Source organism: Anolis sagrei, chromosome 3 (genome assembly GCF_037176765.1).
Source record: "Anolis sagrei isolate rAnoSag1 chromosome 3, rAnoSag1.mat, whole genome shotgun sequence".
Taxonomy (NCBI): Eukaryota; Metazoa; Chordata; class Lepidosauria; order Squamata; family Dactyloidae; genus Anolis; species Anolis sagrei.
In genome coordinates, this window is record NC_090023.1 from 171,039,591 (window position 1) to 171,054,026 (window position 14,436).

The following is a 14,436-nucleotide window of genomic DNA, read 5'->3' on the forward strand; positions in this document are numbered from 1 at the left end:
AGGAGGAGGAGGAGGGCAGAGGGAAGGCATGGGGAGGAGGAATGGCAGGCCGTATTGTCCTCGTGCCCCCCGCCACTCTCCCTGCTCCACTTTCATGGCCCTCCCGTGCCTCTGATGCTCACCTCCTACAAAGGCCACTGGGCTGGTCTAGGCCCAAGGAAGCGCCTTCAGACGACTTCCAGCAGCCCCGGCGGTGGCGTGCCTGGGATTTGCTCACTAAGGCATTCTAGGAGCCATAGTTTCCTGACTCCTACGGCTCTCAGAATGCCTCAGCAAGTACATCCCAGCAGCCCCGGGCAGCAATGTGCCTGAGATGTGCTCGCTGAGGTATTCTGAGAGCCGTAGGAGTCAGGAAACTACAGCTTCCAGAATGCCTCAGTGAGCATATCCCAGGCACACTGCTGCCAGGGCTGCAGAAGTAGTTGTCTGAGAGCTGTAGGAGTCTCCAGGGCTGTTGGGAGTCATCCAAAGGCGTTTCCTTGCACCTTCAGACACCGACTCCCTGCAGCCCTGGCAGCAGCGTGCCTGAGATGTGCTCACAGGCATTCTGGGAGCCGTAGTTCCCTGACTCCCTGGCTCCCAGAATGCCTCGGCAAGTACATCCCACGTACGTCGCCGCCCGGCGCTGCTGGGAGTCATCGTCCGGCAGCGCAAGGAAGCGCCTTCGGATGACGAGTCCCTGCCGCCCCAGAAGCAGCGTGCCTGGGATGTGCTCCCAGAATGCCACAGCAAGCACATCCCAGGCACATCGCCACAAGGGGCTGCTGGGAGTTGTCTTCTGGAGGCGCTTCCTTGGGCATAAGGCGAGCCCAGTAGCCTTCGGAGGAGGTGAGCTTGGATGATTTTTCCCTCTTTTGAAACCTTAGAAGAGATAGGTGTTAGAGTAGCTCAGACACAGTTCTTTACCATGAAGAAATATAGTTACCGTAGTTCTTTATTATTGTAAATAAACCTTTTGTGGTTTTAAAGTTGGGCTCTGCATGTTTGCCTCCTAAGCTCTGAATTCTTTGCAGCCACATCACACGGCACTTAATGCTTTGCTCACAATGAGCTGAATACTCAACTTTAAGTATCGTGTTTCATTTTTTGGATGCTATGCTATTCTGGAGTAGTTTTTCCTAACAATAAGGTGGCCAGAAACTGGAAATGACTTGGAAGTGTACAACAGCAACTCCTTTAATCAGTCTATGAATTTATTTTGTACTAGCTGTTTCCGCCACGCGTTGCTGTGGCTAACCTTCCCTCCCTCTTTCTCTTCTTTCTTTGTCTACTTCCTTCCTTCCCTCCCTCCCTCCCTCCCTCCCTCCCTCCCTCCCTCCCTCCCTCCCTCCCTCCCTCCCTCCCTCCCTCCCTCTTCCTTCCTTCCTTCCTTCCTTCCTTCCTTCCTTCCTTTCTTTCTCTCCTTCCTTCCTTCCTTCCTTCCTTCCTTCCTTCCTTCCTCCCTCCCTCCCTCCCTCCCTCCCTCCCTCCCTCCCTCCCTCCCTTCCTTCCTTCCTTTCTTTCTCTCCTTCCTTCCTTCCTTCCTCCCTCCCTCCCTCCCTCCCTCCCTCCCTCCCTCCCTCCCTCCCTTCCTTCCTTCTCTTCGTCTTCCTTTCCATCCTCCACTTTTCTTTCCCCTTTCTCCTCCTCCCTTTTCTTCCTTCTCTACCTATTCTTGGACTGCAATTCCCAGAACTGCAGTCCTCCTGATCCATTTACCTACCTACCTACCTACCTACCTACATCTATCTATCTATCTATCTATCTATCTATCTATCTATCTATCTGGAGGATTTCAGTCCAGGAATAGGAAATTGGAAATATGCAGGGATTAGGATGCTCTCAAAGAAATCCAAGGAGAAGAAAGCTTGCAGCTTGGAAGCAATGCATTTGGATCATCCTCCTCTCCTAAAATTCCTAGTCTAGGGGATGCTGGGAACTGTAGTGTGGGTATGCTATTGTGTGTTTTGTTTGCCAGGGGGAGTCGTTTTTGCACATGCGCTGTAGCGTCCTTTTGCTTTTTTGGCTTTTTAAGTCCCTTCCACTACATTTTTCAGTGTTTTTATGAGTGATAGTCACTTGTCGGCCTGATAGGTGTATCGTGTCCAAATTTGGTGTCAATTAGTCCAGTGGTTTTTGAGTTATGTTAATCCCACAAACAAACATTGCATTGCATTGTCGAAGGCTTTCATGGCCAGAATCACTGGGTTGTTGTAGGTTTTTATGGCCATGTTCTAGAGGCATTTTCTCCTGACGTTTCGCCTGCATCTATGGCAAGCATCCTCAGAGGTAGTGAGGTCTGTTGGAACTAGGAAAATGGGTTTATATATCTGTGGAATGACCAGGGTGGGACAAAGGACTCTTGTCTGCTGGAGCTAGGTGTTAATTTTTTTAAATCTTTTTTGAATTTTCAAAACATCAAAGTGTCAAAGTAAAGGGGAAAATAGGGGGGGGGGAGGATTTAGGGGTTGTTTAGAGGGGGAATCCAAGGTGTGAATGTTTCAACTGACCACCTTGATTAGCATTTGATGGCCTGGCAGTGCCTGAACAAAATCTGGCTACCAGTATTTAAAAAAAAACTCTAAAATTACAACAGCAAAACAACAGAGGAAAAACAATCAGGGACATCTAATCACCTCTCAACAAAAGATTGCCCCAGGCAACGTCAGGAGAGAATGCCTCTAGAACAGTGGTTCTCAACCTGGGGTCCCCAGATGTTTTTGGCCTACAACTCCCAGAAATCCTAGCCAGTTTACCACTGCTCTAGAACATGGCCATATAGCCCAAAAAAAACCCTACCAAACAACCATTACAGTTTTATTTATATAGATTTTTTGGATGTCCAGTTAATGCAAAGTGAAGCAAAGCCACTGGAAGTGAAAGAATTGTCAGAAAGCATGACTGAATATAAGAGAAGTGAGAGAACTGACAGAAGGCACGATTGAATATTTTGTAGAAATAGGGTGAGCTGTTAACCTTTCAGGCCGTCTTCGCTTCCGCTTGACCATCCTTTTGTGCTTTCTTGCAGCTACCGGTTCATGGACATGTTCCCAGATGCTGCGCTTGTGAGGGACATTCAGAAGGAGCTGGACGACATTATACAAATAGGAGTGCTTAACATTACCAGGCTGATTAGGGCTTCACAGACCACTTCTGGGACTGTTACTGTTCCAGATGATTTTCCTCTGCAGAGGACAACCATTAGTGAAGGGATGTTAAATGCAGAAGACCTCCCACAAGCGCCCAGAGCGCCTCTCTCCAGCGGCATGAAGGGCCAAGGGCAGCGAAGAGCAAGGGGATCTAAAGCTAGGCCTGGAGAAGTTCAGATGGGTCGAATCCAGGGCGCTCTGGCTGCTCGACTAATACAACAAGGACTCCTCACACCGGAGATGCTGAAACAGTTGGAGGATGAATGGATGGCTCAACACAATGGGGATGCCAGTGGTTCTTCTGAAAACACAGGGCCAAGCACATTCAAAGGGAAAAAGAGAAAATAAAGTTATTCCTTTGCTAAATCAAAACTGTTTTAAGTAGTATTTTTATCATGTACATGTAGATTTTAAAAAATAATTATCATTACAAGCAATGCTAATATATTGTCGAAGGCTTTTCACACATTCACACCTAGCTCCAGCAGACAAGAGTTCTTTGTCCCACCCTGGTCATTCCACAGATATATAAACCCATTTTCCTAGTTCCAACAGACCTCACTACCTCTGAGGATGCTTGCCATAGATGCAGGTGAAACGTCAGGAGAGAATGCCTCTAGAACATGGCCATATAACCCGAAAAAACCTACAACAACCCAAAGCTAATATAGCTATATTTATTTATTGTGTCATCAGCAACCAGACATTTGTATTACATTTTTAACAAAAACAAACAAACAGACAAATAAACAGACAAAACACAGAATTTGCAAGCTTGGTAGTTGATTAAATGTCCTTTGACCAGTATCTGGCCACTTGGAGTGTCTCTGGTGTTGCCGCAAGAAGGTCCTCCATTGTGCATGTGGCAGGGCCCAGGTTGCATTGCAGCAGGTGGTCTGTGGTTTGCTCTTCTCCACACTCGCATGTCGTGGATTCCACTTTGTAGCCCCATTTCTTAAGATTGGCTCTGCATCTCGTGGTGCCAGAGTACAGTCTGTTCAGCGCCTTCCAAGTCGCCCAGTTTTCTGTGTGCCCAGGGGGGAGTCTCTCATTTGGTATCAGCCATTGATTGAGGTTCTGGGTTTGAGCCTGCCACTTTTGGACTCTCGCTTGCTGGGGTGTTCCAGCGAGTGTCTCTGTAGATCTTAGAAAACTATTTCTTGATTTAAGTCGTTGACGTGCTGGCTGATACCCAAACAAGGGATGGGCTGGAGATGTCACTGCCTTGGTCCTTTCACTATTGGCTGCTACTCCCCGATGGATGTCAGGTGTTGCGATACTGGCTAGACAGTGTAATTTCTCCAGTGGTGTAGGGCGCAGACACCCCGTGATAATGCGGCATGTCTCATTAAGAGCCACATCCACTGTTTTATTGTGGTGAGATGTATTCCACACCGAGCATGCATACTCAGCAGCAGAGTAGCATAGCGCAAGGGCAGATGTCTTCACTGTGTCTGGTTGTGATCCCCAGGTTGTGCCAGTCAGCTTTTGTACGATATTGTTTCTAGCACCCGCTTTTTGCTTGATGTTCAGGCAGTGCTTTTTGCAAGTCAGGTAATATAGCTGATTTTGAAATATAATAATAATAGTAATACTTTATTTGTACCCCACCACCATCTCCCCGAAGGGACTTAGGGCAGCTAACAAAGCACTCAAGGTGGTACACATAAAATAGAATTACATAGCATCAAAACAATATACAATTTGACTGAATATAAATAATAATAATAATAATAATACTTTATTTATACCCCTCCACCATCCAAGGGGACTTGGGGCGGCTTACATGAGGCCAAGCCCAACAACATATCAGCAAAAACAAAACTGGATAACGTCAATTGATAAAATAAAAAATTTTAAAAAATCTAAAACACAGTCATACCTATGGGTCATTGGGTTTCTTCAAACATGAGCTAAAGTGCTGAATAACAATGGTCGATGTCATCATATGACCATAGTACATTATTCCCGATCAAAGGCCCATGTAAATTGCCATGTTTTTAGGCTTGGATGGAAGGTTTGGAGATTTCAGACTAATCTAATTTCTCTAGGGAGGGCATTCTAATCTAATTTCTCTGGGGGAGCCACCACCAAGAAGGCCCTTTCTCTTGTCCCCACCAATCATACCTGCGACGGTGGTGGGACCGAGCGAAGAGCCTCCCCAGCAGATCTTGGAGCCCACGTCAGCTCAAAAGTAGATTCAGTCTCGAAGATAGGTTGGACCCGAAGTGTAGAGGTAATCACCTGCACTTTGAATTGGGCCTGGAAGCTTGTCGAGAGCCAGTGGAGCTGCTTCAATAGGTGCATGGTATGCTCCCTATAGTTAGCCCCAGTTTGTAATCTGGCAGCCAACCTTTACTAATTGCAATTACCGAGCCATCTTCAAAGGCATTCCCAAGTAGAGTGCATTACAGTAGTCCAATCTGGATCTAACTAAGGCATGGACCATATAAAGAAGTATGTAATATCAATCCCGCGGCTGGACACCAGTATAATGAAGTATGAATTATAATTCCCGCCACTGGCACCAATTATGAAAAATCGTATAATATACTATTATAAATCATGCTGCGGGTCACCAATTATAACGAAATACTATATATCCCACAGCTGGATACAACTGTAAACGATTATATCTCAGACTGTGACGCGAGGCCAGAGGCTTATTGATAATATGTTTTTTAATACTGGTAGCCAGATTTTGTTCATTTTCATGGTCTCTTCCTTTCTGTTGAAATTGTCCACATGCTTGTGGATTTCAATGGCTTCTCTGTGTAGTCTGACATGGTGGTTGTTGGTGTGGTCCAACAAAATCTGGCTACCAGTATTAAAAAACTCAAAAATTACAACAGCAAAACAACAGAGAGGAAACAACCAGGCACAGATTAACACCCCCCAGCAAGAGATTTTCCCAGGCTCAGGCAGGCCTTCAAATGCTAATGAAGGTGATCAGCTAAACATTCACACCTAACTGCAGCAGGGAAGAGCTCCTTGCCCCACCCCAGCCATTCCACAGATATATAAACCCATTGTCCTAATTCCAACAGACCTCACCACCTCTGAGGATGCTTGCCATAGATGCAGGCGAAACGTCAGGAGAAATGCCTCTAGAACATGGCTCTATAGCCCAAAAAAACCCACAAGAACCGAGAGTGAACACTGCTTGTCTTTAAGCTTTCTTGCGGATTAAAGCTGCCCCAACCTAAGTAGTTTTAGGATTTCTAAAAAGTATTTGAGGTAAACTTTTCCCACTCCTGCCAACCCCGCTTTTCCCATGGCTCCCAAGATGCCTGTTTGATAAGAGGCTTTTCTGTAGTAGTAAGATGTTAAAAATGCTGGAATTATCACAAAGGCTTGTTGATAGAAAGATGTACAATAGAGACCTTTTTGAAAGTTAAATAGAAAAAGATTTATTTATAAAAAGACAACTAACTACTTCTGAGAGGTACAAAAAGCATGACTTGTTACAAAAGTACTTCAGCTTGATGGTTGCTTGAATAAGTTTCTTCACTTAGTCACAGACAGAATTAACCAAACAGATCTGACTGTTGGTAACAAAAACCCTCACTCTACTTCAGAGAAATAGTAATGAGTACTGACTAACCTATCCTAGGTAGTCCCTGGGTTATTAGCTAACGCTTCCCTAGAGTTCTTCCTGCTAACTACCCCAGCCTGGAGAGGCAATCTCTTGTGTTAACTCTCACAAGAAATCCGCTTGCTGTCTGATCTTTTCCTTGTCAGCTCACAGCACTGTCTGATCCAGACACTATCTCCCAGAAAACTCAGTTTCAAAAACACTTCTTCACACACCAGCTCCCACCTCTCAACTCTCACAGAAGCTGGAATCTTTCCCCTCCTCAGACTTGGCTCCTCCCATCTGCTCTAGCCAATCCTAGGAGACTCCAAACTCCTCCCCTCTTCTAACTATCCTCACTCAAGATGGCTGCTCCCCTGGCTTCCACTCCCAAAATGGAGGATTGCCATACTGTTATCCAGGCTTCCTTTCTGGCCTACTAGGTAAGATTCACTACAGACCACCATGGCCAAGTCAGGCCTCTCGAGGTATAGTTGCAGCTGGCACACAAATTTTAATTGCAAATGCCCTCCCGACCACCACTGACACCTGAGCTGTCAACGCTGAATCCATGAGGACCTCCTGACTGTAGACCTATGTCCTCAGGGGGAGTGTAATCCCGTTGAGCACAGATTGCTTCCCTATACTGCGATTGACCTTGCGACTGACCAGGAGGACCTCTGTCTTGTGTGGATTAAGCCTCATCTTGTTGTCCCTCATCCAGTCCATCAATTATTTGTTTGTAGACTACCTGTAGTAGTCTATTCAAGAAACAAAGGCAGTGTGATGTGAATTCCAAATCCGAGGAAGAGGAACAGGAAGTCTTGCAAGGGATGAAAGTAAGCCAGTGCAGGTTACACAAATGCAATTGAGCATTGGGCAAAAACACTGAGCATAAATGCTATAGCAGCTACAATTCCATCAATAATATTCCTCTGTAAACTCAATTCGATTCAAAGAGATTATAAATATGCACTTATTGTTCTGGTATAGCTGTACCAGGAGCTCCAATTTTGTTTGCTTTTCATTGAATGTTTGTTTGCAGTCCTAAGTTTCAGAGACTGCAGATAGGTGGCTTCTTTTTGGTTGCAGTTATAGGGCAAGCCACCTGTCCATCATCGTTGAGTTTGGTCCCGCCCCTTGCTCAGGGCAATTGGGAGGGGAAGGGGGCCATTTTTCAGTTAGTCTCAGCTAGGAAGTCAATGTACAGGACTTGTTCAGACTTTCTCCTGTACAAAGGCTTCAACCTGTAAGACTTTCCGGGGAGAACAGTCTTAAGAGCATCTAAAGATTCCCAAAGGTTCCAAGAAAACAGCCTTACAGCCCTGAGGAATTTTGGAGGGAATAACAGCTTTAAACACCAAGAACTCCAGCTAAGTGACTACAGGCCTACTGGTACGTCCACTTGGTTTTGAGACGCAGTTCAGCCCAGTAGTGGATCCACACCAATCAGGTTTAGGTTCACAGTTAGCCTGGGAGGAGCTAGAAAGGGATTTTCCTTTGAAGTAAAGCAAAGAAACAGAAGCCACCAGTTGTTTGACGACTGGAAGCATTTGTTTAACCTTAGAAGATAAAAGAAGTTTCTGTTTAACTGTTCATCAATAAAAGACTTCGTTGTATTTAAGCTGAAGCCTTCTAAAGACTGTTTAATGGGGGGAAATTCTCTAAGGGCTTCTCTTCGGGCCCCCTGGCTTCCCGTTGGACTAAAGTTGCATGTCCTGTTTTAAAGGCACTTCGTTTCAAGCCCAGCAGTGACAGAACACTTATCCTTTGAATGTCAGCTATCTCAAGACACAGTGAGTCATGGGACAAAGTACAGGCATGCTTCCCTAACAATACGTGTAGTTTGTCAGTCAACTCATTCCTCAAAGTACATAGTTCAACATATTGATATATTATAAATTGTAATATATTACTTCACAGGAAATCTGATTACTACACTGGCCAATTCAACTACCGTATATAGTTGAATTAAAGCCAGAATTGTTGAATGAACTTGCACAGTAGGAAAGTTTATTGCCACTTTTGGAAGGATAAGTGTAGTGGAGGAAAGGCCAAGGTTCTACTTAATGAAGGTATTGATATTGACAAGCTGGAATGTGTCCAGAGGAGGGCGACTAAAATGATCAAGGGTCTGGAGAACAAGCCCTATGAGGAGCGGCTTAGGGAACTGGGCATGTTTAGCCTGAAGAAGAGAAGGCTGAGAGGAGATATGATAGCCATGTATAAATATGTGAGAGGAAGCCACAGGGAGGAGGGAGCAAGTTTGTTTTCTGCTTCCCTGGAGACTAGGAAAACGGTAGTACACGCTTTGGTTACATCCCGCTTAGACTACTCCAACGCTCTCTATGTGGGGTTGCTTTTGAAGACTGCTCGGAAGCTGCAGCAAGTCCAACGCGTGGCAGCCAGATTACTAACGGGGGCTGGTACAAAAACTCTTGTATTCTGTATTCATCTCGCACAGTTGCCGAAATCTACTGAATCTTAAAGAGCGCCATTTGGACTCCTAACAGAAGAATTTTGTTCTGTGCCAGCAAGCTTCAGAACATGGTCGCAGGGCATGAGTGCAGTAGTACGCCCTTTTCCGTGAGCTCATGTGAAATTGGCATTCTTCGCCAAGTCTAATTCCGTCCACATCATTAGCTTGGAGGAAAACGTTCCTCTAAATAAGCTTTCAAAATGGATGAACTAGCTTCGGGGAGCTTACAACCGTTACTGTGGAGACACCATGGGAACATGCAACGAATTAAAGGACATGCTGGTCTCAGCAATATCCCAAAGAATGTCCTAGAGTTAATACGGTATTTATAATCCTTAAAACTTTAAGGATAAAAAATGTATGAACATTAACCCTTCAGGACTCACATGGCACAGAACAGATTATCATACCTCCTGTGCAGGTTCAACCCCCCCCCCCCCGAAATGTTTCAGATTTTTTTAAAAACCTGGTTTACTCATGAATTTTAACTGGTTAACCATATCCTCATGCTAAGTCTATGAGATGCAAAAAAATAAAGAGTCCCTCCAGAACTGCAAGCACTATCTCAGGCAAACATTGACAATTTATTCACACTGTTTGGGACTCGAATACCTGCGTGACTGCATCTCTGTGTATGAATCCACACGATCTCTTCGCTCATCTGGAGAGGCCCTACTCACGATCCCACCTGCATCGCAAGTGCAATTGGCAGGGACGAGGGATAGGGCTTTCTTAGTGGTGGCCCCTCGACTCTGGAACTCTCTCCCTAAGGACATCAGGCAAGCCCCAGCCAGGATAACTGCATGCCCACCCCCCTCCAAACACCTACCCTTTTCACCTGGTCATGCCCAGCACTTTTTAATTTTAATTATTACATTTGGCCCTGCCACAGATTCTAATTGTGTCATGGTGTGTTGTTAATGTTATTGCCTTGTTTTTGAGTTATTTTGCTGTATTGTTGTTGTTGTTTTTACTGTTGTATTTGGGCTCGGCCTCTTGTAAGCCGCACCGAGTCCTCCGGGAGATGGTAGTGGGGTACAAATAAAGGTTTATTATTATTATTATTATTATTATTATTATTATTACTGTCATTGTGGGGTGTGTGTGTTGCATGCTCTCATTAAGGAGGCCAGACTTGGTGGAGGTGGTTGACGGGGGTGGAGCTGCAGACTATTGAAGGCTGCTCTGCCCCCTGCTGTGCTCTTTGCTTCAGCGTGAGCTAGGAGGCAGGTTTCAACCCCCCCCTGTGAAATTTTCAAACACCCCCCCCCCCTGAAAATTTTAACCCCATCTGAAATTTTTTTCTGGCTACGGCCCTGCTCCTGTGCACTTGTGTTTCTGTGCTTTGCTTAGCTCAGGGGTCCTCAAACTATGGCCCGGGGGCTGAATACGGCCCTCCAAGGTCATTTACCTGGCCCTTGCTCAGGCTCAACTTAAGTCTGAAACGACTTGAAAGCACGCAACAACAACAACAACAACAATCCTATCTCATCAGCCAAAAGCAGGCCCACACTTCCCATTGAAATACTAATAAGTTTATATTTGTTAAAATTGTCCTTCATTTTAATTATTGTATTGTTTTAGGTGCTTTTAGCAGTACAAAAAAGATATGAGCAGTGTGCATTGGAATTCATTCATGTTTTTTTTCAAATTATAATCTGGCCCTCCAACAGCTTGAGGGACTGTGACCTGGCCCTCGGTTTAAAAAGTTTGAGGACCCCTGGCTTAGCTATTGGAAAATCTGTGCACGATGGGTTGTGGAAACAGAGTGTCGACTTCTTCCGTGACAACTTCAGAAAACTTGTTCATCGTTGGCTGAAATATCCAATTGTCTGGTGATTATGTGGAAAAGTAAATAGTGGTAGTTAAAGAGCACATTCTAAGGATTATTTCTGTGTTTGATTTATTAAAATATTCCCATCCAAACGCAAGTAACAAAGGTAGAGGCATTACTTTTCATTCAACCCTCATACCACAAAGCCTATTGCTGGGTGAAGTGACCCTCTGTGAAGTCATAGGGAAAGAAATGTGATGCGGATGAGGGGAAGGAAGACAGGATGCCAGAGTATTGCCAGGGAGACATTGTGAGATTGACCTTCTCAGAGCTGGAGAAGGGAGAAAGTAGGCAAGCAGTGGCCCATCTGATAGAATCATAGAATCATAGAATCAAAGAGTTGGAAAAGACCTCATGGGCCATCCAGTCCAACCCCCTGCCAAGAAGCAGGAATATTGCATTCAAATCACCCCTGACAGATGGCCATCCAGCCTCTGTTTAAAAGCTTCCAAAGAAGGAGCCTCCACCACACTCCGCGGCAGAGAGTTCCACTGTTGAACGGCTCTCACAGTCAGGAAGTTCTTCCTCATGTTCAGATGAAATCTCCTCTCTTGTAGTTTGAAGCCATTGTTCCGCGTCCTAGTCTCCAGGGCAGCAGAAAACAAGCTTGCTCCCTCCCTGTGGCTTCCTCTCACATATTTATACATGGCTATCATATCTCCTCTCAGCCTTCTCTTCTTCAGGCTAAACATGCCCAGCTTCTTAAGCCACTCCTCATAGGGCTTGTTCTCCAGACCCTTGATCATTTTAGTCACCATCCTGTGGACACATTCCAGCTTGTCAATATCTCTCTTGAATTGTGGTGCCCAGAATTGGACACAATATTCCAGATGTGGTCTAACCAAAGCAGAATAGAGGGATAGCATTACTTCCTTAGATCTAGACACTATGCTCCTATTGATGCAGGCCAAAATCCCATTGGCTTTTTTCGCCACCACATCACATTGTTGGCTCATGTTTAACTTGTTGTCCACGAGGACTCCAAGATCTTTTTCACACGTACTGCTCTCAAGCCAGGCATTCCCCATGCTGTATCTTCTCATTTCGTTTTTTCTGCCTAAGTGGAGTATCTTGCATTTGTCCCTGTTGAACTTCATTTTGTTAGTTTTGGCCCATCTCTCTAATCTGTCAATGAATCCTGCTCCTGTCCTCTGGAATATTGGCTATCCCTCCCAATTTGGTGTTGTCTGCAAACTTGATGATCCTGCCTTCTAGCCCTTCATCTAAGTCATTAATAAAGATGTTGAACAGGATCGGGCCCAGGACGGAACCCTGCAGCACTCCACTGGTCACTTCTTTCCAGGATGAAGAGGAAGCATTGGTGAGCACCCTCTGGGTTTGTCCATGTAACCAATTACAGATCCACCTCACCGTAGTTTTGCCTAGCCCACATTGGACTAGTTTCCTTTCTAGAAGGTCATGGGGGACCTTGTCGAAGGCCTTACTGGGATCTGAGCAGTGCCACACATATACGCTAGTAATTACATTAAATAACTAAAAATGTGCTATCTTTTCAGGAAACAAAAAAAAAAAAAAACAAAACCAAAAAACGGTGGTCTACAGCAACCACTTCATTGCCAATGGTAGGGCTGTCCAGGCTTTTCCAATTGTTTTAGGTCAGGAGGCCATCATTAACCCAAATTTGTGTGTGAGAACCATCCTCTTCATTTTCACAGTATATTTTCATGGTGATGATGCTGCTCTTGTTCCAAACCACCTTAGGCCATATTTGGGTCATAGCTTGGAAGGTGGGAAACTTCCCTCTCCAAGGGCTCATTTGAATAGTGTGTCATTGCATTGCTATTGTAATGTACTCAGTAACTGCTGTTCTTTAATTGAGGGTAAGTAGTGATGTCACCAGGATACAATTAATCTATTGTTTTCCTTTTTTATGGGATGGCAGAAGCTTTCTGACCGAGGTGCAAAGAGAGAGACGGGTTGGCCCATCTCTATATTGGTCTGAGGCAATGTAAGAACCATTCTGCATGCCCTAGATTTCGACAGAGGGAGAATCTTGGACCAGGGAGAGATGTACAGAATCATATGGAGTGAGTGAAGTCTTTGTTTGCATTGCATTGTCAGGATGGGGAATTGTGTCAGAATAATAATAATAAGCCTGTGTTGGATGGGGTCGCACTCCCCCTGAAGACGCAGGTTCGCAGTTTGGGTGTGATCCTGGACTCATCGCTGAGCCTGGATCCCCAGGTTTCGGCGGTGACCAGGGGAGCATTTGTACAGTTAAAACTCGTGCGCCAACTGCGCCCGTACCTTGGGAAGTCTGACTTGGCCACGGTAGTCCACGCTCTGGTTACATCCCGTTTAGACTACTGCAACGCTCTCTACGTGGGGTTGCCTTTGAAGACGGCTCGGAAGCTCCAATTAGTCCAACGGTCGGCAGCCATGATACTAACTGGAGCGGAGCGCAGGGAGCACACAACTCCTCTGCTGCACCAGCTCCACTGGCTGCCGATTTGCTACCGGGCTCAATTCAAAGTGCTGGCGTTGGCCTTTAAAGCCCTAAACGGTTCTGGCCCAACCTACCTATCCGAACGTATCTCGGCCTATCAGCCCACCAGGACCCTAAGATCTTCTGGGGAGGCCTTGCTCTCTATCCCGCCTGCTTCACAGGTGCGGCTGGCGGGGACGAGAGACAGGGCCTTTTCTGTGGTGGCCCCTCGGCTCTGGAAAGCCCTTCCCATGGAGGTAAGATCAGCCTCCTCGCTGATGGTATTCCGAAGAAGACTAAAAACTTGGATGTTCAAGCAGGCATTTGGCTAATTCGGTGCAATAAATGTGTTGATTACGGATTGGTAATATGGATGATGCAATTGGACCACGATTTTAGTTAGGAGATGTATTGGATTGTGATTTCGTGTAATATTGTGTATTATGTTTTTTATGGTTTTAATTGTATACTGTGCACTGTATATTTTGTTGTAAACCGCGTTGAGTCGCCAATTAGGCTGAGAAACGGCAGTATACAAGGACAGTAAATAAATAAATAAATAATAATAATAATAGTAATGTAATACAATATAATACTACTAATAATAATGCAATTTTATTTATTTATTTATTTATTTATTTGGAATTTTTATCTTCTCGACCTCCAGAGAGGGACTCAGGCCGGATTACAACAAGATTCATAAACAGTAGTTTAAAAACATCACACCATATAACACACAAATACATAAAATACATTAAAAGCAATCATATAATTACATAAAGCCAAGTCGTCCAAAAAGAATCAGAATTCATTACCATCCGTCCGTGTGGTCAGAAGTTCTTGACTCACTCATCAAATGCTAAATTCCAGAGCCAAGTTTTCACCAATTTTCTAAAAGTCAGGAGGGAAGGGGCAGTTCTAATCTCCAGTGGGAGAGAGTTCCAGAGCCGAGGGGCCACCACCGAGAAGGCCCTG

General features: G+C 45.1%; 1 protein-coding gene across 2 annotated transcripts in view; it reads left to right on the top strand.

Moving 5' to 3' along the window:
- Nucleotides 1–3,500, top strand: part of SUPV3L1 (Suv3 like RNA helicase) — a 36,615-nt gene extending 33,115 nt beyond the window's left edge. For both annotated transcript variants that reach the window (XM_067465684.1, XM_067465685.1), the window contains one exon: nucleotides 3,008–3,500. In XM_067465684.1, coding sequence (XP_067321785.1) covers nucleotides 3,008–3,476 — 469 coding nt within the window. In that variant the 3' untranslated portion in view covers nucleotides 3,477–3,500. The remainder of the gene's footprint in view (nucleotides 1–3,007) is intronic.
- The last annotated feature ends 10,936 nt before the right edge of the window (nucleotides 3,501–14,436 follow it).